Genomic DNA, 24847 nt, shown 5'->3' on the forward strand with positions numbered 1-24847 from the left:
ATGCTGTAGTGGACAGTCCAGGGTGGTGGGCTCGAGGATAGCGAAGTCAGTTTTCGTGCTGTTAACCCGGATTCTGGACAACGAGGAAGACGTTCGGATAGTGAAGTGGTCTCGGTTCTAATGAAACGGAAGACTGTATAACAGACAGTGAAGTACATCAAGCAGGAACAGTGAAACTTACTTGAAGGAAAGTGAAAATATCTTCAGCAGAGCGAACAGAACTGCTTAAGAATACAGTGAACGAGTCATAATAAAGTTGTCAACAGTGACAGTGCACTGGATGACAAAATGATTTTAAAAGTTATAATTGCGTTTATCCTTCTTAAATTTATAACAGCCAGTGAAGGTAATAAAACAGGGTAAGATAGAAAGGTAAATATATATATATATATATATATATATATATATATATATATATATATATATATATATATATATATATATATATATATATATATATATATATGTCGTACCTAGTAGCCAGAACGCACTTCTCAGCCTACTATGCAAGGCCTGATTTGCCTAATAAGCCAAGTTTTCCTGAATTAATATATTTTCTCTAATTTTTTTCTTATGAAAAGATAAGGCTACCCATTTCATTATGTATAAGGTCATTTTTTTTTATTGGAGTTAAAATTAACGTAGATATATGACCGAACCTAACCAACCCTACCTAACCTAACCTAACCTATCTTTATAGGTTAGGTTAGGTTAGGTAGCCGAAAAAGTTAGATTAGGTTAGGTTAGGTAGGTTAGGTAGTCGAAAAACAATTAATTCATGAAAACTTGGCTTATTAGGCAAATCGGGCCTTGCATAGTAGGCTGAGAAGTGCGTTCTGGCTACTAGGTACGACATATATATATATATATATATATATATATATATATATATATATATATATATATATATATATATATATATATATAATATATATATATTTATATAATATATATATATATATATATAGAGAGAGAGAGAGAGAGAGAGAGAGAGAGAGAGAGAGAGAGAGAGAGAGAGAGAGAGAGAGAGAGAGAGAGAGAGAGAGAGAGAGAGAGAGAGAGAGAAAAAAGTAAGATTAGTAAAGATCATCTTACCAAATTTATTACATTTTATTTTGACGAAAATGATATTTTCTCTGTAAATAATACATTAGAAAATTAAACGTATTATAATAAGTTAATCAGGACAAAACAACGAAATCTTCATTGCATTTTCATCAGAGTTTAAAGATGTTAACATTGGCAAGACTACATCCAAAATAACCCATCAGATGACCCATGTTAACACCCACCATAAGCCATCAGTTAACCTATGTTGACACCCACCATAACCCGTCAGATGACTCTATTTTCCTCTCCTCCAGTGTGCTGTGGGTCTGCCACTCGAGGCCAACGTCTTTATGTCGACGTCAGCTCTGACTCAGACTTCCAGCTGTGGCTTAAGATGGAGAGGAAGCACACTCAAGTCACCCTGCATGTTCAAGGGAGAGGTACAAATAACGAAAAAAAAAACTTTCATCAAAGGTTCCTATGGCACAACACTGAAGACTACAAAGGTTTTCCCAGCAACCAGAACGTGACGGTGAGTGTCTACACCGGTTTACTGGGACAAGGATTGATGAGTTACAGCTGTCTTAACCCGATGACTGAAATTTCCGATATTTTTGTCTCCTGTAATCCAACCTTCAGCCGATTTGATCCAATATCAGTAGGTTCCAAGAGCAGCATATTAGAGGGAGAGCACAAGACAAACAGACGGGTGTTAGAAGAGACATATTAGACAGTACACAAACAACAAACAGATGTTACAAGCGACATACTAGACAGTAAACAAACACTCAGGTGTTACTAGCTACATATTAGACAGTACACAGACAGGTGTTACAAGCGACATATTAGACAGCAAACAAAAGAGACACAATACATATAAACAGTAAACAATGTTTGTAATGACCGCCGTACAATACACTCATATATATTTCTCTTTCCCGGATAATTCCAGCAACATTATATTATAAAACAAACTTTCCTTATGCACCTTTTCCTTGATTCGTTTCCTCAGAACCGTCTTGGAATTACCAATGAGGTCATTTTAAGCGTGGGAATTACAGCCACCGCTCCTATAGAATTGATCGTCTGCAGAAACTCCTTCAGTACCAGTAAGTAAAGATACTCCGTTCATCACTCTCAAATCTCATTGCCAAATTAAAATGTTTATATTAATGTTGAGATATTTATTGCTTTAAGACATTTGTCTTGAGTGTCTACCCACCTGTTGTATACTTCTTCAAGCTCTCCACCATCTATTACACGTGTTCTCGCTCTGTAAACCTGTTCTTGTACTGCTGAAGTAATGCACCAGTCACGGGTCTTGCTTTAAGGCCTCGACACGGAGGATCCACTGGCCACCAGTCCTTAACTGTTCACCCAGAAGTAATTGGAGATATGGTTGTACACCAGTTGTGGGGTCGCGTTCTAAGGAAAACTAGTAGGGTATGGTTTTACTATGAGCCATGTGAGGGTAAACTCTATGCCTGATAAAAGGCGTCAGAAGTCAACTCTTGTACTTTTCTGAGTTTCTGAGTGAAAAAAGAACTGGGTTTACTCTCAACACAGTTTGACATCTCAAACATCTGTTTCGAAGACCTCCTTATTAACTTATTAAAACATTAATTCTGGATTCCTTTCTTACCACAACCCAAGAGGTGTCCAGTTGTCTTGGCATCTCTTGACGCACTAACATCAAATCAAGATTAGTTGTTCACGATAAATTCCTACTTACAATTGTCTTAATCAATCTTATCTACATAGCTAACTTAAATCTCCAACAACATAGACGCCGGTAAGGAGACCAAGCCGGTCCCCTATCACAGACGCCGGTAAGGAGACCAAGCCGGTCCCCATCATAGATGCCGGTAAGGAGACCAAGCCGGCCTCCAACAACACAGTAACTACCGAGCCGGCCTCCAACAACACAGTAACCACCGAGCCGGCCTCCAACACAGTAGAAGTGTGGGTGCTGGTGGTGCTGGAGGTGCTGCTGGTGGTGGAGCTGGTGGTGGTGATAGCTGTAGCAGACTACATGCACCACTCGTGGACGAATCAAACCTAATGTAAGCATATTCCTCTCAATACTTTCCAATCCTGGAATCTTTGAATCATGTATTGGTTCCGGAATCTAAGTTAGATTAGGATGTGATCAATGAGGCTGTTCGTGCTCGTGGCAGTCCTCAGTTGACAATAAAACCTGGCTGATCAGGGGCACAAAGCGTCCTAGATCAGTCAAGCTGTGTCAGCTTATAAAGCCTGAAACAACTGACAAACATGAAAAGAACATAAATAAATAGGAATCTCCAGAGGGCATATTGGTCCATGTTAGGAAGCTCCTATTTACATCCAGCTATTCCCACTGGTAATTATCCAACCACAGCTACTCCACCTTTGGTGTGGCAAGAGTCAGGCTCAGGGGTGACAGAGTGGCTAGGGTGACAGGGGGAGACAGACAGAAGCACCGAGTAGGAAGGTTGACAGAGAAGGCGCGGGTGGTAGTTAATAGTTAACTGTCACCAGGATAGTTACCTATCTTGCCTCAAAAAGAATACACAGTTGAAAGAAATCAAAGTGTGATCTCTTTCTTTGTTCTTTGCAGCTTTCCCTCTGCGACTGTCTGGTTGTAGTGCCTCCTGCAGCTGCGCCTCCGTCACCACGCAGCGGGGCGCCTCTGCCGGATGGTCTCCTAGGATAACATCTACGAGGAGTGGCAGGAGTGGCAGGAGTGGCCGGCTATCGCCACACCAGCACCAACAAGGATAAACACACACAAGGATAACATCCAGAAACTAAAAATGGAGATGTTTCAAGTAAACTAAAATCAAATGAAATCTTTAGTATGTAAATAACTAAATAGGAACAGCCGGCGGTACCCGGGTCTCTCTCTCCCTCCTTTCCCCGCTCCCCCTTCTCATCTCTCATCTCCCTTTCCCTAGCCTCCAATCTACCCTTCTCCCTCCCCCTCTCTAACTTTCTCTCCTATTCTCCCCATATTCTCTCCCTCCCTATTCCTCTTTAATTCTGGTGACTCTGACAAGCCGATGTTCATCCCGTACCCCAGACCATTCCCCATGCAAAGTTGGGTGAGGATAATCACAAGCAACTGGCCTCGAACCTTGGAGTGACAGACAGACAGACATTCGCTCTTAGATATAAAGTGTAGACATAAATGGTTATATTTACAAAACACACGTACATTAAAGTTTCACTCAAGGAAAGTAATGCAAACATTCAAATTTGTATTATAATAATACATTATATATTATAAAACTTGTAATTGTATTATGTCTCGACTGAATAAATAAAAAACTCAGGCAAATGTGTCTCTTATTTTATATTCACAAGTGTTGGTGTGTTGGGTCTAATTTTCAGCCCCGTTATTATGACTTACTACCTGCAATACTAGGAAAATTACTAGTTACGATACTAGCAACATTACTAGTTACGATACTAGCAACATTGCTAGTTACGATACTAGCAACATTGCTAGTTACGATACTAGCAACATTGCTAGTTACGATACTAGCAACATTACAGGTTACTGTACTAGCAACATTTATAGTTAGGCTGCGACAGTAACACAGCAAGAACCGTTTAGAGAGAGAGTGTGTGTGTGTGTGTGTATGTGTGTGCTGTGAAAAACACACGTGAAGCGGATTTCCACCCAAGATAATAACACACAAAGTCAACCAGATAAGGAAAAAAGAGAAGATGACATTCTGAGCAGGAGAGACCTGGTCACTGTTCGTTGGAGCGACGGTGTGGACGTGTGGATAGTGAACGACGTACAAGCGTTGTCCAGTACACGTCTGGACGTCCAGTAGACAAGCCAGGATAGTTGGATGAACATCTGGATATTACAGTGGACGTCTGGATACAAATTTCGTGTATTATTCGGGATGTGAATGTCTGGATAGCGAAGTGGTATAACGAATCGGACAACTGGATAAAGAAGAGGTCTCAGGATTACCAACGGGAAGGTCGCACAGTGAAGTGGATCAAGAATGCTTAGTGAATTTTACTTCAAGAAAGTGAACACCCTGTGTAGTCAACTGGACTTTTGTGTTTGACAAATAAATAAGGAAAAGGCAATACCCGATAATTATAGTGAAGGTGACGACAACGACAGTGAAATGGGCAAGAAAGTGATTCTGACCGTGATTGGTCTCTCTTTTCTTCTGAAGTTTACCACTAGTGAAGGTAAGAGAGAGAGAGAGAGAGAGAGAGAGAGATAGAGGAAATAAAATGTGGATAGGGGTAGAGGACGAGAGGAAAAGAGGGGGTGAAAGGTGGAAAGGGAGTAAGAGCGGAGAAGAATGGGAAGAGGCGCAAGAATGTGGCGACTGGGAGAGACGGTGGAGAGGGGAACATCTAGAATATCAAAATAATTATCTTTGCCTCTGTCCGTCTCCGTATATCACGCACTCTCTTACTCTCCCTCTGCTTTGTCTATCTCTCTGTCTAAGTTTCTCTCATTACCTCTGTCTAAGTTTCTCTCATTACCTCTGTCTCTTTCTCCAAATTAATTGCCAAGCTCCAGGACAATCGTACCAGCAGGTCTGAAGGGTGTAAACACAGGACATTAATATAATTTTGAGTTGATATTCTACCACAGACGCGGCCATTCACTTATACAATAACTAAGAATAATGTAGAGTAAGAGGTCATGACCCGGCGGGAGTAATGATCAAACTCACCGGACAATACAACCACTGACTTTTTCCTCCATTTTGAAAACCTTGCTTCATCGTCTTGTTGTGATTTTGTGTCTTCTGTTGAAGAAGACACAAGATGACCCATGTTGCCTCCTCCAGGGAGCTGTGAGCCGCCCCGTCGAGGTCAACACCTTTACTACAACGTAACATCTGACCCAGACTTCCGACTGTGGCTGAAGATGGAGGAGAAGAACACTAATCTTAAAACAAGTCTTTTACTGGACTCCGGCACAGCTCCAGTTCCTAAGTTCCAGATGTTTGTGTGGTCCAACACGGACGTCTACAAAGGTTTCTCCAATAAACTCATTATGGTAAGTCATGTCAACAGCATAACACAGAGGTGAGTTACAGGTGTCCTGGCTGGTCAGCTGAGAGCTCCAGTAGTTCCCACACCTGTAATCCATCCTACAACATATTTCATACTTCAGATGTCACCTGTAAACATATTTCACCATATAGCATAAAGCTTTACATGCAACATATTAGGCAGTATATATATGACGGATAGAACAAAACTTTAAGATTGTTTAACGTAATTAAATAACTGGTTTTATTTTAGGATGTTTACAACAACTCAATATTATATTACAAATAACTGTTCTCGATGACTTTTTCGTCATTTTATTACCTCAGACAGAATTTGGAATTACTGGTAAAAACATAAGTCACGTCACTATTGGGGCCAACGCTAGTATGGAATGGATCTACTGTACGAATTCCTTCACTTTCCGTAAGTTGAGATGCTCACTTCCTTTATGTTCCTTCCTTTATGCTATATGTTCCTCCTTTTCTAACACTAATCACATCAGATTGTCCTAACAGACATATTGATATTTAAAACATCTGTTTTAGAACCGTCTTATTAACATAAATACCGAATACCGTTCTTAACACAGCCACTTCGTCACTTTCAAGACTTGACCCGACACTTTTACATCAATCAAACGAATCATAATTCAAAGTCTCAGAGTTTATAGTTAAAATGTGTCCCCTGAACCTCACACACCTTCCAAGCCCTCTCCCAACACCTCACACGACTCTGCTTATAACATGGAGGCGATAAATTAACGGTTCAGTCAATCCTGTTCTTTATGAAATGATCAGGTTAGCGTATATAAAGACGTTGGCTTGATCAAGGCAATTACACGTATGAACTTGTAATTGTGTTAATCAAGTCACCATCCTTATATACACATATACGTCCCCAGCCGCACCCAACAACCCAAATGCATCCAGTGTTCCGGCCTCCGACAACAAAGTGATGACGGTTGTGGTGGTGGTGGTGGTGGTACTGGTGATGGTGCTGCTGGTGGTGGTGGTGATGCTGGCAGCTGCCGGAGCCTACATACACCGCCTCGGGAAGACTCATAATAAATGTAAGAAATTTCCTATGTTAACTCCAGTGTTCAAGTGCCAGTTTGCCTTTAAATTTCATGCGATAGTTCAGGTAATTAACAAGGGTTTTCGGGATGGTGATCTGGTTAATAAAGCTGTTTGTGTCGAGAGTCAGGAACATGACGTAGGCACCAAACGTTAGCTGGCAGTGTGCCTCATCACACTAATTGTGGCACCTCTGTACACAAATATGGTACATCAAAAATGGAATAAAACATAAATTAACATTGAGTCTAAGTGACTTCACTACACATATTACACCCAAACATAGAGTCTTAATCAAGCTTATTTACATGACAAATTTACATCCCCAGCCACCAAGCCGGTCGTCAACAAAGAACAAGTGGCAGTGTTGGTGGTGCTGGTGCTGCTGCTGGTGGGGGAGCTGGTGGTGGTGGTGATTACTCTTGTCTAACCTCCATCCACCACTCCAGGACGACTCAACCTTAATGTAAGCATATTCCTCTCAATATTTACCATTCCTGGAGTCTTTGTGTCTATCATGTATTGGATCCGGTATTTAACTAGTGTCTTCAGGATCATTATCTGATCAATGAAGCTGTTGGTGTCCATAGTCGTCCTCAGTTGGCCTTGTTGTTCAGGGACAAAACTGTCCATGATCAGCCAAGCTGTGTCAGCTTACAGAACCTGTGGTAACTGACACACGTAAGAACACAAGGAAATAACAATCTCCTGAAGGCATATTGGTAGAAGTAGGAAAGTTGTGTTATCAAAGACGACTTGAGTGGTAGTTAGTAGTTACTGTCACCAGGGTAGTTACTATCTTGCCTCAGATGGTCATATAAGAACTCAAACAATACATATTAAACAAATCAAAGTTTGTACTAAATTTTTGCCGCCCATACCACTTGGGCTGGACGGTAGAGTGACGGCCTCGCTTCATGCAGGTCGGGGTTCAATCCCCCCACCGTCCAAGTGGTTGGGCACCATTCCTTTCCCCCGTCCCATCCCAAGTCCTTATCCTGACCCCTTCCAATTGTTATATAGTCGTAATGGTTTGGCGCTTTCTCCTAATAGTTATCGTTCCTTTCCATATTTTTGTGCAGCTTTCACTGAGTGACTGTCTGGTTGTCTGCCTCCTGCAGCTGCGCCTCCGTCACCACGCAGCGGGCCGCCCCTGCAGGATGGTCTCCAGGATAACATCTACGAGGAGTGGCAGGAGCGGCCAGCTATCGCCACAGCTGCACCAGCAAGGATAAACACACACAAGGATAACATCCAGAAACTAAAAATGGAGATGTTTCAAGTAAACTAAAATCAAACGAAGTCTTTATTATGTAAATAACTAAATAGGGCACCCGGCGGTACCCGGGTCTCTCTCTCCCTCCTTCCCCGCTCCCCCTTCCAATCTCTCATCTCCCTTTCCCTATCCCCCAATCTTCCCCTCTCCCTCTCTAACTTTCTCTCCTCTTCTCTCCCTTCCTCTCCTCTAACCCCTTTGAAATCTGTTCGACCTTTCTCTCCATCTCACACTTCTCACCCCTCTCCACCTTCTCTCTCTCTCTCATCTCTCCTCCTCCTCTCCACCTATTTCCCATTCTCTTCCTCCCTCTCTTCAAATAACCCCCCCCCCCACCCTCCCACCGTTTTCTTCCCTCTCTCCAATCCCAACCATTCTCCACCCTTATCCTTCCTTCTCCTACTTATCTCTGTCTCTGTTTCTAATATACAAATATAATAGTTACTCTATTTGCATTGAGAAACGGGGCGGGGCTTGAGAAAGCTTTCCAAGCTGTGGGAGGATCTTTTGTTTTATGCTACTACGACAAAAGTATGAATAGCAGAAATGCTCATTTTATCGAAGGTATTGAATAATATATTACTATAAGTAAAATCGTCGTGGGGGTCAGACTGTGACTCGCATGCTGCTTCCTCTTTAATTCTGGAGACTCCGACAAGCCTATGTTAATCCCGTACCTCGGACCATTCCCCATGCACAGTTGGGTGAGGATAATCCCAAGCAACTGGCCTCGAACCTCGGAGTGAGAGACAGACATTCTCTCTTAAATATAGATTGCAGACATATATGGTTATATTTACAAAATACAAAAACATAAAAGATTTACTCAAGGAAAATAATAAAAACATTCAAATTTGTAACATAATAATAAATTATATATAATAACACGTAATTGCGTTATGTTTTAACTGAATAAATAAAAATTCAAGCAAATGTGTCTCTTTTTTATATTCACAAGTGTGCGTTCAGTGGGTCTAATTTTCAGCCTCGTTATTATGACTTATTGTCTGCAATACTAGCAATATCAATAGTTACGATACTAGCAACATTACTAGTTAGGCTGCCTCAGTAACACAGCAAGAACCGTCTAGAGAGAGGGAGACAGAGAGAGAGAGAGAGATAGAAGTCCAAGAGATGACCCATGTTGCCTCGACCAGGAAGGTGTGGGCCGCCGCCTCGAGGCCAACATCTTCACTACGACATAAGCTCTGACCCAGACCTCCAGCTGTGGCTTAAGATGGAGGAGAAGAACACTCGGGTCAATATGACACATTTAACGCAGTAGTCAACAACAGACCACCGTGGGTAACTTATCACTCGTGCCAACACGGTGGAATATATAAGCTTTTCTACTGCTGACTTTAAGGTAAGTTTTGTCCACTGTTGTTTTGATGAGAAGCTGGTCACATTGGTTAATGACTGGACAACTGAGAGTTCCGCATTTATGTCCGTTGGATCCGACCTTCAACCGATATTATTTGACTTTGATAATTTACGAGAAATAATATTTGACAGAGAACATGAAACAAAACAGAAGAAAAACTTGTAAATTCACAGTAAATATTATCAATAAAATTATACATGTGATGATTTTTCAAAAAAGTGAAATTACATTTTTTTAAATAGTAGAAATTGTAGTATTTCAGTATTCACAGATTGTTGAGTTTCTCTGTTGCAGACAACCGGGAGGGAGGTCGGCCGAGCGGACAGCACGCTGGACTTGTGATCCTGTGGTCCTGGGTTCGATCCCAGGCGCTGGCGAGAAACAATGGGCAGAGTTTTTTTCACCCTATGCCCCTGTTACCTAGCAGTAAAATAGGTACCTGGGTGTTAGTCAGCTCTCACGGCCTGCTTCCTGGGGGTGGAGGCCTGGTCGAGGACCGGGCCGCGGGGACACTAAAGTCCCGAAATCATCTCAAGATAACACCGCATTGTGTCCTCGCACACCTGCTTAGAATCTTCGTTCACTTGGCATGGCACTTCATACACCTGTATCGACTCTCCACACACCTGTATCAGGTGATGACCAAACCAAAACTCAGGAAATGGAGAAGCAAAGACGTTTCGGTTCCGTCCTGGACCACAATCACGTTGAGTTGATAATGGTCCAAGACTTGATAATGGTCCTGGACTTGATAATGGTCCTGGACTTGATAATGGTCCTGGCCTTGATAATGGTCCTGGCCTTGATAATGGTCCTGGACTTGATAATGGTCCTGGACTTGATAATGGTCCTGGACTTGATAATGGTCCTGGACGGACCGAAACGTCGTTGCTTCTCCATCTTCTGATGTGTGGTTTGATCATCATTTCTCCAGCAACGTTATTGTGACTCATCATCTGCACACCTGTATCAAGCCTCCCCACACCTGCACTGTCTCAATACATCTGTGTTGAGTCTCCACAGGCCTGTATCATATGTCCACACACATGTATTGACACTCCGCACACCTGTTCTACCTCTCCAAACACCTGATCTGTTCTTAACACAGGCTTGACATCACAAATACCTTATAAACAACTAGGTGAGACCAAATTTATTAGGAGAGGTCTTCTTCAGTAACAAATTGTAAAAGCAATTTGGATATAAATATTACTGAATCTGGTTTAATACCAATAACAAAGACATTCAGTTTAATACCAATAACAAAGACATTCAATGCGAATATTAGTAATGGTTTGTCCAATTTTGGATCATTTTTTAATTGCTCAATTAAAAAATTATCTTCGCAAGATGATTAATACTCAGATATCTCATTATTTCTGTATATCTGCACAATCACATATCCCTGAGCCGGATTTCCATCCTGGATGACAACTCACACAATACCAACACGATAAAGCAGTGACGACCGTGACGGTGTGAGGAGGAGAGGCCCTTGTCGCTCTGCGTAGACACGACGAAGGGGACGTGGACGACGCTCCTGGATAGTACAGTACGCGTCTGAATACTGAAGGGACGCACCTGGATAGTGGGACGTACTTCTGGATATTGGATTGGACGTCTCGATAGACACATTTTGTGTCTATATTGGATACTCATGTACACTGTAGGATACGTTTTGATAGTGAAGTGGATATCAGGATAGCGTAGGTGGTATAACGAAGCTGATGAACTGGATAACGGAGAGGAACTCAGGGATTACTAGCATGGAAGCACACTACAGTGAAACGAATCAAGAAAGCTGAAGTGAATTATACTTAAAGGAAAGTGTACTCAACGAGACTTTTGTTTTGACAAATAAAGAAGGAAAAGGCAATTCCCGATAATTATAGTGAAGGTGACGACAACAACAGTGAAATGGGCGACAAAGTGATACTGGCGTTGATTGTTCTTCTCTTTTCTTCTGATGTTCACCTACAACTAGTGAGGGTAAGAGAGAGAGAGAGAGAGAGAGAGAGAGAGAGAGAGAGAGAGAGAGAGAGAGAGAGAGAGAGAGAGAGAGAGAGAGAGAGAGAGAGAGAGAGAGAGAGAAAGAGATACACGAAGAGAGAGAGAGAGCTAAAGGCAGAGGGAGAGTGCGTGAGAGACGGAGACACATATATGCAAAGAAAATAATTATGATATTCAAGATCTTCCTCTCTGCACCGTCTCACTCATTGCCTCTAGCTGTGTGTCTCTCTCTCACCAAAGTAATTGCCAAGCTCCACGACCATCGTCCAGCAGGTCTGAAGGTCTAAACACTGGACATTCAATAATAATGTTATGAGTTGATATTCTACCACAGACGCGGCCATTCACTTACACAATAACTCAGAATAATGTAGAGTAAGAGGTCATGACCCGGCGGGAGTAATGATCAAACTAACTGGACAATACAATCACTGACTTTCTTTTTCCCTCTTCTAAAAACTGTCTTGATCGTCTTGTTGCAGTTTTGTGTCTTATGTTGAAAAAGACCATAACCCATCAGATGACCCCATGTAAACACCCACCATAACCCATCAGATGACCCCATGTCAACACCCACCATAACCCATCAGATACCCCATGTCAACACCCACCATAACCCATCAGATACCCCATGTCAACACCCACCATAACCCATCAGATGACCCCATGTAAACACCCACCATAACCCATCAGATACCCCATGTCAACACCCACCATAACCCATCAGATGACCCCATGTCAACACCCACCATAACCCATCAGATGACCCATGTTGATATTCACCATAACCCATCAGATGACCCCATGTAAACACCCACCATAACCCATCAGATGACCCATGTTGATATTCACCATAACCCATCAGATGACCCCATGTAAACACCCACCATAACCCATCAGATGACCCATGTTGATATTCACCATAACCCATCAGATGACCCCATGTAAACACCCACCATAACCCATCAGATGACCCATGTTGATATTCACCATAACCCATCAGATGACCCATGTTGAGATCCACCATAACCCATCAGATGTCCCATGTTGATATCCATCATAACCCATCAGATGAGCCACGTTGATATTCACCATAACCCATCAGATGACCCATGTTGATATCCAGCATAACCCATCAGATGCCCCATATTGATATCCACCATAACCCATCAGATGCCCCATATTGATATCCACCATAACCCATCAGATGACCCATGTTGAGATCCATCATAACCCATCAGATGACCCGTGTTGAGATCCACGATAACCCATCAGATGACCCATGTTGAGATCCACCATTACCCATCAGATGACCCATGATGATATCCACCATAACCCATCAGATGACCCATGTTGAGATCCACCAAAACCCATCAGATGACCCATGTTGATATCCACCATAACCCATCAGATGACCCATGTTGACACCCACCATAACCCATCAGATGAGCCATGTTGACACCCACCATAACCCATCAGATGAGCCATGTTGACACCCACCATAACCCATCAGATGACCCATGTTGCCTCCTCCAGGGAGGTGTGAGCCGCCCCATCGAGGTCAACACCTTCACTACAACGTAAGATCTGTCCCAGACTTCCGACTGTGGCTGAAGGTGGAGGAGAAGAACACTCGGGTTAACGCGAGTTTTGTACTGAACTCCGTCGAAACTTTAGTTTCTAATTCGATTGTGTGGTCCAACACGGACGTCTACACAGGTTTCCCCAATAAACTCAATAAGGTAAGTCATGTCAACAGCATAACACAGAGGTGAGTTACAGGTGTCCTGGCTGGTCAGCTGAGAGCTCCGGTAGTTCCCACACCTGTAATCCATCCTTCAACATATCTCACCCAATAGTATAACGTTTTATATGCGACATATTAGGCAGTAAATATATAACAGACATAATGAAACTCTAAGATTATTTCAGTGTAATTAAATAATTGGGTTTCTTTTAGGATGTTTACAACTACTTAATATTATATTACAAATAACTGTTCTCGCTGACTTTTTAATTATGTTATTACCTCAGCAAGTACTTGGAATTGGCGATAAAGACATCGTAAGAGAAGTCATTATTACGGCCAACACCAGTATGGAATGGATCTTCTGCCCGAATGCCTTCACTTTCCGTAAGTTAAGATGAACACTTAATCTTTCACACAGCCCATTTGAAAGATCAAAAAGTTAAATTAATGTTGAGAACAAACATTTCTTTGTTTTCTTTTACGCAGACACACCTGTCTTTGACTCTCCACACACCTGTCTCGTGTCTCCACACACCTGCCATGGGTCTACCCACATATGTCTTTGACTCTCCACACACCTGCATTTGACTCGCCACACCTGGTTTGCGTCTCCACACATCTGTCTTAGACTCTCCTCACACCTGTCATGTATCTCCACATACCTGACCTATGTATTTTAATAATTTCTATTATGGATTACGCCTTTTGACATTTCAGTATCTATTATGAGGTCCATCTATTAGCATAATACGGAATACCGTTCTTAACACAGCCTATTCCTGACTTTCAATACCTGACCACACACTCTGTCCACACGAATCTTCCAAGCCATCTCTGAACACCTCACGGAGCTCTGTGCTTGTAACATGGAGGCGATAAACTATTCAATTAATCCAGTTCATTATGAAATGAACAGTCTTAGCGTATATAAAGACGTTGGCTTGATCAAGGCAATTACACATATGAACTTGTAACTTGTTAATCAAGTCACCATCCTTATATACACATATACGTCCCCAGCCGTCATGCCGGCCTCCGACAACAAAGTGATGACGGTTGTGGTGGTGGTGGTGGTGGTACTGGTGGTTGTGCTGCTGGTGGTGGTGGTGATGCTGGCAGCTGCTGGAGCCTACATACACCGCCTCAGGAAGACTCATAATAAATGTAAGAAATTTCCTATGTTAACTCCAGTGTTCAACTGCCAGTTTGCCTTTAAATTTCATGCGATAGTTCAGGTAATTAACAAGGGTTTTCGGGATGGTGATCTGGTTAATAAAGCTGTTTGTGTCGACAGTGAGCAGCATGACGTAGGCACCAAACCCCAGCTGGCAGTGTGCCTGATCACACTACTTGTGGCACCTCTGTACACAAATATGGTACATCAAAAATGGAATAAAACATAAATTAACATTGAGTCTAAGTGACTTCACTACACATATTACACCCAATCATAGAGTCTTAATCAAGCTTATTTACATGACAAATTTACATCCCCAGCCACCAAGCCGGTCGTCAACAAAGAACAAGTGGCAGTGTTGGTGGTGCTGGTGCTGCTGCTGGTGGGGGAGCTGGTGGTGGTGGTGGTGATTACTCTTGTCTAACCTCCATCCACCACTCCACGACGACTCAACCTTAATGTAAGCATATTCCTCTCAATATTTACCATTCCTGGAGTCTTTGTGTCTATCATGTATTGGATCCGGTATTTAACTAGTGTCTTCAGGATCATTATGTGATCAATGAAGCTGTTAGTATCCACAGTCGTCCTCAGTTGGCCTTGTTGTTCAGGGACAAAACTGTCCATGATCAGCCAAGCTGTGTCAGCTTACAGAACCTGGAGTAACTGACACACTGTAAGAACACAAGGAAATAACAATCTCCAGAAGGCATATTGGTAGAAGTAGGAAAGTTGTGTTATCAGAGAAGGCCTGAGTGGTAGTTAGTAGTTACTGTCACCAGAATAGTCACTATCTTGCCTCAGATGGTCACATCAGAAATCAAACAATATACATATTAAACAAATCAAAGTTTGAACTAATCTTTTGCCGCCCAACCACTTGGGCTGGACGGAGGAGCAACTGTCTCGCTTTATGCAGGTCGGCGTTCAACCTTCGACCGACCAAGTGGTTGGGCACCATTCCTTCCCCCCGTCCCATCCCAAGTCCTTATCTTGACCCCTTCCAAGTGCTATATAGTCGTAATGGCTTGCCGCTATCTAATAATAGTTACCTTTCCTTTCCATACTATTTTTGCAGCTTTCACTGAGTGACTGTCTGATTGTCTGCCTCCTGCAGCTGCGCCTCCGTCACCACGCAGCGGGGCGCCCCTGCCGGATGGTCTTCAGGATAACATCTATGAGGAGTGGCCGCCTGTGGCCGCAGCATCCCGACACAGCAGCTGCACCAACAGCATGTACGGCCTCCCGCTACAGCAGCAGCTGTCCAAAGACGGGAAGTCGGTCTTCCCATCTTCCTATCTGTTAGTTTCTGTTGTCTCTCTGGCACAGCGGTGCACAACAAGAACAGTCCAGCCAGAAGTGTACACGTGTTGAGTCCAGCCAGAAGTGTACACGTGTTGAGTCCAGCCAGAAGTGTACACGTGTTGAGTCCAGCCAGAAGTGTATGGGCGAGTGCAGTCTGGTTGTTGTTGTTTAAGATTCGCTACTTGGAACAAAAAGTTCGAATTAGCACGGCCTATGGTGAGCCCGTAGTGGACTTAACAGTCTGGTAGGAGCGAGGCCTCAGAGGCAGGATCAGGTGTCCGGGTATACAGCCTCCACCAGGATACATTATGTCCATAGTTGTGTCTCCTGTTTTGTCATGTATCTATTGCTGTTTTGTATCTCCTGTTTTGTAATGTATTACTCTTTATATTAACTATTAAATGCTGTTTTTATTACTGTTTGGTATCTCTCTGGTTTTATATTTTATCTTTTACTGTTTATGGTGTTTTATATAAAAGTATTTGATATTTATGAGTAAATATGGTAATTGCTCAGAAAACCAGAGCTCAACCCCCGCAAGCACAACTAGATGAGTACAGTTCTGTTTTGACAAATATACTGTATTATTAGCTTCTTGTTAGGCTTAAGGTAATTCAACCTCTGGAGGGTTATTAAGACCTATCAACCTCTGGAGGGTTATTAAGACCTATCAACCTCTGGAGGGTTATTAAGACCTATCAACCTCTGGAGGGTTATTAAGTCCTATCAACCTCTGGAGGGTTATTAAGACCTATCAACCTCTGGAGGGTTATTAAGACCTATCAACCTCTGGAGGGTTATTAAGACCTATCAACCTCTGGAGGGTTATTAAGACCTATCAACCTCTGGAGGGTTATTAATTGCACCACAAAAGTTTACCGACCAACCAGTCAACTTTAGTCCTGAACAGTTTGTTTTAGTCCATGACTAATGTAAACTGTTATTGTATATAATCAAAGATGAATATATCTCTTAGTGTATACCTCTTACTGTATACATCTTGTATAATAATGATAATTTGAATTATATATTATTATATTATTGTACAAATTCATAATGTAATAAAATTTACAAACGAAAGTAATTATTAATTTTAAATTCTTTGCCAATAAAGTTGATAAAAGTGAAGGGAAATTGGACCAAGTGCGACTCTTGACACTTTTAAAGTTATTTCATGACGCAACTTTCATGGTTATAGACTTAAGTGCTTGAGTTACTGCTGCTTCTACTTTATCCACTAATGATAGTACTTTATGTCCACTACTGTTAGTAGTGGCAGCAGGCTGGTAGCCTCCCAGGGGAGGACTGGACCTTCCAGGGGAGGACTGGACCTTCCAGGGGAGGACTGGACCTTCCAGGGGAGGACTGGACCTTCCAGGGGAGGACTGGACCTTCCAGGGGAGGATTGGACCTTCCAGGCGAGGACTGGATCTCCCAGGGGAGGACTGGACCTCCCAGGGGAGGACTGGGAGACCTCCGGGGACTTCCACACACTACAACACACAACTCTAAGATTATAATAATGTCATCATTATTACTACACTATTCATATTGCAATAATATATATAATAATAATTATATTATAATATTACTAGTAACTTTAAACACTAGTACTAGCGTTACTACTGTTAGTACTGGCGTTACTACTGTTAGTACTGGCGTTACTACTGTTAGTACTGGCGTTACTACTGTTAGTACTGGCGTTACTACTGTTAGTTCTAGCGTTACTACTGTTAGTACTGGCGTTACTACTGTTAGTACTAGCGTTACTACTGTTAGTACTGGCGTTACTACTGTTAGTACTAGCGTTACTACTGTTAGTACTGGCGTTACTACTGTTAGTACTGGCGTTACTACTGTTAGTACTGGCGTTACTACTGTTAGTACTGGCGTTACTACTGTTAGTTCTAGCGTTACTGCTGTTAGTACTGGCGTTACTACTGTTAGTACTAGCGTTACTACTGTTAGTACTAGCGTTACTACTGTTAGTACTGGCGTTACTACTGTTAGTACTAGCGTTACTACTGTTAGTACTGGCGTTACTACTGTTAGTACTGGCGTTACTACTGTTAGTTCTAGCGTTACTACTGTTAGTACTGGCGTTACTACTGTTAGTACTAGCGTTACTACGTACAACGTTACTGCGTTAGGGCAAACAAATTATTGTTTGCCCTAAAGAAATTAAAGCAAACATTCTTGACACTTTCCAGCTAAAGATTGACTTAGAAATATTCAAATTCAAATTTTTATAACCTGCAATAAAGTCATATATCAATAACAAAATATATGTACAAAAATGAGATGAAATTTTCTAAGTTTGTTATCAAACGTGATAATGTGACTTTCCAATATATTGTTTAATGAGTTCTCTCCGTTTCTCTGCGCCTTCCACCTGGACAGGTAGAGAGAGACAGGTCTCGTTAATAAGAGGTTGGTGTACGATTCCCGACCGTCAGAGTGATTGGGCACTGTTCCTTCATATCCCAGCTTCTTGTACTCATATTTCTTCCTAATGTCACATAACCATGTTGGATTAGCCCCATTTCCAGATAATTTCCACTCTCCTTCCTCTCTCTTTCTCTCCCTTCCTCCTTTCCTCCCTCCCTCTCTCTCTCTGTCTTGTCTCTATCGCTCTCTCTCTTTCTCTCTTCCCCCTCTTTCTCTCCCCCTCCCCTCCCCCCTCTCTCGTTTTTATCTGTGTGCGCTGAATCCCAAACACACTCAAACAGGATTTCCATCCTGTGTGATAACTCACAAAATGTCAACACGATAAAGAAAAATTAACTTGCATTGTGAGGAGAATTCTTGTCACTATACGCAGGGACGACGGTGTGGACACGTGGATAGTCAACCACGCTCAAGGATAGTCCAGTAGACGTCTGGATGATGCAGTGGACACTGCCCGATAGTGAAAGTGGACATTGATAATTGGACATCTGGGCAGTGAAGTGGACACCTCGATTAGGAAGTGGATATCTGGATATGAGAAGTGGATATATGGATAGTGATAGTGAAGACATGTTAGCGCTGCGGATGTCAGGATAATGAAGGATGCATCATGACGGCCGAATAGTCTCGGGTCTGACACAAGAGATGACTGGATAACGAAGAGGACTCAGGATTACTTACGGGTCGCAGGAATAGTCAAGTGGATCAACAGAGGACAGTCACTTTTACTACAAGGAAGGTGTACATATCGTCGGATCTGTCAATGTTTGACAAATTAAAACGGCAAATATAGTCTTTGTGAAGGTGACAGTGATAGTGAAGGTGGCGACAACGATAGTGAAATGGGCGATAATATCATCCAGGCCGTGATTGTTCTTTTGTTTCTTCTAAAGTTCACCAGAGCTACTGAAGGTGAGAGAGAGAGAGAGAGAGAGAGAGAGAGAGAGAGAGAGAGAGAGAGAGAGAGAGAGAGAGAGAGAGAGAGAGAGAGAGAGAGAGAGAGAGAGAGAAAGAGAGAGAGAGAGAGAGAAAGAGAGAGAGAGAAAGAGAGAGAGAGAGAGAGAGAGAGAGAGAGAGAGAGAGAGAGAGAGAGAGAGAGAGAGAGAGAGAGAGAGAGAGAGAGAGAGAGAGAGAGAGAGAGACTGATATATAGAGCAAACTAATATATATTACTAATTAAATGAAAATCCCAGTGATAGACTTCACCAACCACTCCCACATATGATGCGGCCCCATACCACACAATGTGGTCAAACATGTGACCATCACACCACCATCCTCACCATGACTATCCTCGTCGTCCAGGTCATCATCCTCCTCAAAGTCTCAATCCTCACTATCATTACTAACATTACTCCCATTATCACTGTAACATCGTTGTCCCCCAATGGTGTCCACCATTCCACTTCCCTACATCTTCTCCTCTCACCATATCCATGCTAAGATCAACACTATAGTTCTTGAGATGACCCAAGATGGCTCTTCCAGGGAGCTGTGGGCAGTCCCGTCGAGGCCAACACCTTCACTACGAACGTCAGCTTCTGACTCAGACTTCCGGCTGTGGCTGAAGATGGAGGAAGAAGAACACTCAGCTTAATGCCTACAGTTATCGCACTGGTCGACAAATATGTCTAAAGGGGGATCTTTATAACTCTTGGAAAATTTTGTCTAATACGGAGAAATATTTAAGCCTTTCTGCTGCTGACTTTAGAGTAAGCTTTGTCCACTGTTGTTGTTGTTTTGATGAGAGACTGGTCACATTGTCTACTGACTGGACAATTGAGAGTTCCCAAATTTTTGTGAATTGGAGTCTGACCATCAACCGATTTTGTTGGAAACCAACATATTACTAAACATATAATACAGAATAATACATGTAAATTCACAAAAAATATAACCAATAAAATTTTACCTGTGATAGTTGTCATTTGTCATATCACCTTGAACAGTAATCGCTAATTTCTGCAACAATTCCGTTGACAAAATTCGACTTAACTTGGAAAATAATGAAGGTTTTGTAGCATATAGATATAAAAAATTAACTTCTTCATAATTACAGATATTATATGAAGCATTCAGGCAATGTCACCGTCACTTATCACCAGTGTGAATATTAGCAGCAAGCGCCTCGATGGAATGGATCTACTGCAAGAACTCTAACAGCTTCCGTAAGTTAAAATGTTCACTTAACCACACAAATCGTTAGGAAGTTTAAACATGTTGTAGTTAATGCTAGTATTAAATAGATCTTACTCTGATTAATACAACTGCTTTGAGTATTATACACCTGGCATGAGTCTCCATATACATCCTGTAATGAGCTCACACACTTGTTTTACAACATCATTTCTGTCAACAATCTATTACACCTGATACAGTTCTCTAAACACCTGCGCTGGCACTTAAAACAGAGTTAACATCACAAATATCTGTTTAGGGACCTCTTTAAAAACAATAGTACTGAATACTTCAACTACAAGTCATTCGTAATTTAACCAACATTTTGGATATCTATTCAAACATCTTCACAATTCAAAGTCCCAGAATTGACACGAAAATATCTCATGGGACCCACACACGTCCTCGAGCCGACCTCAGCGCCTCGTGTAGCCGTATTTAGTTGCTTTGATCAAGCCGCCTATCCTTATACGTCCCCAGCCGTCGTGACGGACTCCAGCACGACAGGAGCGGTGACGGTGGTGTTGGTGGTGCTGGTGGTGGTGCTGGTGGTGGTGCTGGTGGTGGTGGTGATGGCTGGCGGAGCCTACATACACCACATCAGGAAGACTCTCCGTCAATGTAAGCACATTTATGTATATATAAACTTCCATTCCTGTTAAATCTAGTTGGATTTACATTCCCAAGTATTTAATTTCCTTTCGTGTATCTATTATGCGATAGATCCGGTCTTTAACAAGGACCATCAAGATTGGGACCATCAAGTCAGTGAGGCTGTTGGTGCTGGCAGCCCGGCATATAGGTACCACAAGCTAGTTGATCAGGGAAACAGTGTTCTCCATCACTTTAGAATCAGCATCAACGTAAATAAATTGGCCAAGATAAAAAGGGATTTACACAAATTTAAGCCATTGATTTTTATGAAGAAAACCCCTGTAGCATTTGGGATACTAGAGTAGGGGACCTGGGATATTAGAGTAGGGGACTGGGATACTAGAGTAGGGGACCTGGGATACTAGAGTAGGGGACTGGGATACTAGAGTAGGGGACCTGGGATACTAGAGTAGGGGACTGGGATACTAGAGTAGGGGACCTGGGATACTAGAGTAGGGGACCTGGGATACTAGAGTAGGGGACCTGGGATATTAGAGTAGGGGACTGGGATACTAGAAAAAGGGACTGGGATACTGCAATAGGGGACTGGGATACTTGAGTAGGGAGGGACTGGGACTGCAGGGATGGCCGTAGATAGTTTCGGTGGACATTATAACTTAGTAACAAATCCTAACTATTAACACTTTTACCATTGTTACAACATTTACAATAGTTAATATTATTATTATTTTTCAAGTGACGATGTCCCAGTTTACGAACACCGCGTTCACCAATGGTCGCAGCTGTCACCGTGAGTACACCCGTGGTGTGTGTTTGTCAGACTAAGTAAACACGTGTTGTGTGTTTGTCAGACTAAGTACACCCGTGTTGTGTGTTTGTCAGACTAAGTACACCCGTGGTGTGTGTTTGTCAGTTGGAGTAAACACGTGTTGTGTGTTTGTCAGACTAAGTAAACACGTGTTGTGTGTTTGTCAGACTAAGTAAACACGTGTTGTGTGTTTGTTTAGACTAAGTAAACACGTGGTGTGTGTTTGTCAGACTAAGTAAACACGTGTTGTGTGTTTGTTTAGACTAAGTAAACACGTGGTGTGTGTTTGTCACACTAAGTAAACACGTGTTGTGTGTTTGTCAGACTAAGTAGACACGTGGTGTGTGTTTGTCAGACTAAGTAAACACGTGTTGTGTGTTTGTCAGACTAAGTAAACACGTGTTGTGTGTTTGTCAGACTAAGTAAACACGTGGTGTGTGTTTGTCAGACTAAGTAAACACGTGTTGTGTGTTTGTTTAGACTAAGTAAACACGTGGTGTGTGTTTGTCACACTAAGTAAACACGTGTTGTGTGTTTGTTTAGACTAAGTAAACACGTGGTGTGTGTTTGTCACACTAAGTAAACACGTGTTGTGTGTTTGTCAGACTAAGTAAACACGTGTTGTGTGTTTGTCAGACTAAGTAAACACGTGTTGTGTGTTTGTCAGACTGAAGTAAACACGTGGTGTGTGTTTGTCAGACTAAGTAGACACGTGTTGTGTGTTTGTCAGACTGAAGTAAACACGTGTTGTGTGTTTGTCAGACTAAGTAAACACGTGTTGTGTGTTTGTTTTATTTTTATGTTAATCCTTTCTCTCTCTCTCTCACGCTTTCTGTCTCTTGTTGTCTGTCTCTATATATAATGATGTACAAGTTCCCCCCTGTGTGACTGTCTGGTTGTCTGCCTCCTGCAGCTGTTCCTCCTGCAGCTGCGCCTCCTCCTGCAGCTGCTGCTCCTCCTGCAGCTGCGCCTCCGTCACCACGCAGCGGGGCGCCCCTACCGGATGGCCTCGATGATAACATCTACGAGGAGTGGCAGGAGTGGCCTCCATGTGACCACAGCATCCCGACACAGCAGCTGCACCAACAGCATGTACGGCCTCACGCCACAGCAGCAGCAGCTGTCCAGCGACGGGACGTCCGACAGTTAGTTACTGCTGTCTGTCGAGCACAGCGGCACTCAGCAAGAACAAGACTGATTCAACAGCTCACAGGCAAAACCGGTTTAGGATATCAAGATAGCCAGTATTGCTCACAAACAACTGTCATACTTTCATTACAATATTAGGAAGAGAGAGTTTGAGTAGCAATTTAGCTAGAGAGAGGGAGAAAGAATTTGATATAAAAACAAGGTAGATGAACGAATCTACAAGACCGGAGCTCTTGCTTCCTGTAATGGGTCGACACCCGCTGCTGAGTCTTCACTTCAGTTTATCGACATTATTGCGAATATATTATTCATTGATGTGCTGTATTTCAACTGTATTCACTTTGTATTATATCTGTAATTATGAATGAATTATTTCTGTGATTATATATTATTACCTTAATTATATTTGATTACCTTAATTATATTTGATTACCTTAATTATATATTATTTACCTTAATTATACGTGTATTATTACAATAATTATGTGTGATCTTAGAGTAATTTTTATGTATTATTTCTGTAATTATATATAATTACATACTGATGAAGAATTATACATCAAATTTACAAGCTGTAATTCTTATGCCAAGCTTCTTATTTGATGGTTACTTTAATTAAGCTTAGTATTATTGACCAAACCACACACCAGAAGATGATGAGACGACGACGTTTCGGTCCGTCCTGGACCATTAGCCAGTCGTGTGTGATGAGACGAGGGAGGCAATAGCATGAGTAAAGCAAGGGAGGGAGGTGTGAGGGGGGGAGGGAAACCTTAGAGGAAGGTAAGAGTAAGGCGAGAGGGGAATGGGTGTAAAAAAGAGGTATAAGAAGGTAATAAAGGGAGTAAGAATGGGAACGAAGGAAAAAGAAAGAGAAAAAGAATGGGTAGGTTTATTTTAGATCACGTTTGTTAGAAAGTTTAGAACATTTACGTATATACTGTGAAAGGGAAGTGTCCACAGCAATAAAGCCAGGACTCAGGTTCATGTTGGGTAGGTTGTGTATCAGAGCTGAGTCAGCAAGACGGCGTCTGTGTAGAGTAGAGGCAGGAAATATTATTTTAAAATAAGACCAATCAATAGGATGATTAGAGTCCCTAACATGACAGAAGAGAGCATTGTTTGTGCCTGCAGACTTAACACTTCTTTTGTGTTCCTTAATAAGTCTGTCATTCAGTGTACGGCCAGTGTCACCACAGTATTGGAGAGGACAAGACGAACAGGAAATAGAGTAGACACCAGCAGCATTAGAAGCAGGAGGAGCAGTGTGAACTAGATTACTACGAAGAAGTGTTAGTTTGTCGAAAAGACGAGGTTTATGTCAAGAGGACGAAAGGTCTTAGTGAAAGTATTGAGTTCAGATATGAAAGGAAGGCAGAGCACAGTGGTATCAGTGTTGGAAGCTGGTTTAGGATGAAAGAAATTTTGTTTACCTTGAGAGTTGATAAAACAGGCACAGTTGATAAAATGTAAAGGTTAAACAAGGCGAGAGAAAAATTTGTAGATAACGGAAACTTCAGAATCTAAAAACTGAGGGTCGCTGAGGCGTAGAGCGCGGAGGAAGAGAGAGACAAGGACACTTTTCTTAACAGAAGGAGGATG

General features: G+C 42.1%; 3 protein-coding genes across 12 annotated transcripts; 2 read left to right on the plus strand and 1 right to left on the minus strand.

Annotated features, from left to right (window-relative positions):
- LOC123757494 (uncharacterized) lies at positions 1–23683 on the plus strand. Of its 10 annotated transcripts, none has more exons than XM_069327020.1 (10): positions 2–346; positions 1365–1582; positions 2063–2159; positions 2837–3113; positions 3650–5250; positions 13352–13557; positions 13850–13949; positions 14586–14729; positions 15063–15202; positions 15821–17127. In XM_069327020.1, the coding sequence occupies exons 5-9, from the start codon at positions 5184–5186 to the stop codon at positions 15164–15166; spliced, it is 621 nt and encodes a 206-aa protein (XP_069183121.1). In that variant the 5' UTR covers positions 2–346; positions 1365–1582; positions 2063–2159; positions 2837–3113; positions 3650–5183; the 3' UTR covers positions 15167–15202; positions 15821–17127. The 10 variants fall into 10 exon arrangements, 9 of the variants coding, with proteins under 9 accessions (XP_069183120.1, XP_069183121.1, XP_069183122.1 ...); XM_069327021.1 differs by having other exon boundaries at positions 15860–17127; XM_069327017.1 differs by lacking the exons at positions 13352–13557; positions 13850–13949; positions 14586–14729; positions 15063–15202; positions 15821–17127 and adding exons at positions 5865–6076; positions 6399–6495; positions 6974–7141; positions 7475–7611; positions 8228–9354 and having other exon boundaries at positions 2812–3113.
- On the minus strand, positions 17648–19067 carry LOC138366320 (sericin-2-like). The gene is made up of 2 exons (XM_069327349.1): positions 18865–19067; positions 17648–18188 (listed from the first exon to the last, which is right to left on the minus strand). The coding sequence occupies exons 1-2, from the start codon at positions 19065–19067 to the stop codon at positions 17648–17650; spliced, it is 744 nt and encodes a 247-aa protein (XP_069183450.1).
- Positions 18745–23683, plus strand: LOC123757493 (uncharacterized). The gene is made up of 6 exons (XM_045741167.2): positions 18745–19407; positions 19984–20207; positions 20555–20663; positions 21154–21294; positions 22025–22078; positions 23010–23683. The coding sequence occupies exons 3-6, from the start codon at positions 20627–20629 to the stop codon at positions 23381–23383; spliced, it is 606 nt and encodes a 201-aa protein (XP_045597123.2). The 5' UTR covers positions 18745–19407; positions 19984–20207; positions 20555–20626; the 3' UTR covers positions 23384–23683.
- Positions 23684–24847: the final 1164 nt, after the last annotated feature.

This window comes from Procambarus clarkii, chromosome 19, assembly GCF_040958095.1.
Source record: "Procambarus clarkii isolate CNS0578487 chromosome 19, FALCON_Pclarkii_2.0, whole genome shotgun sequence".
Lineage (NCBI taxonomy): Eukaryota > Metazoa > Arthropoda > Malacostraca > Decapoda > Cambaridae > Procambarus > Procambarus clarkii.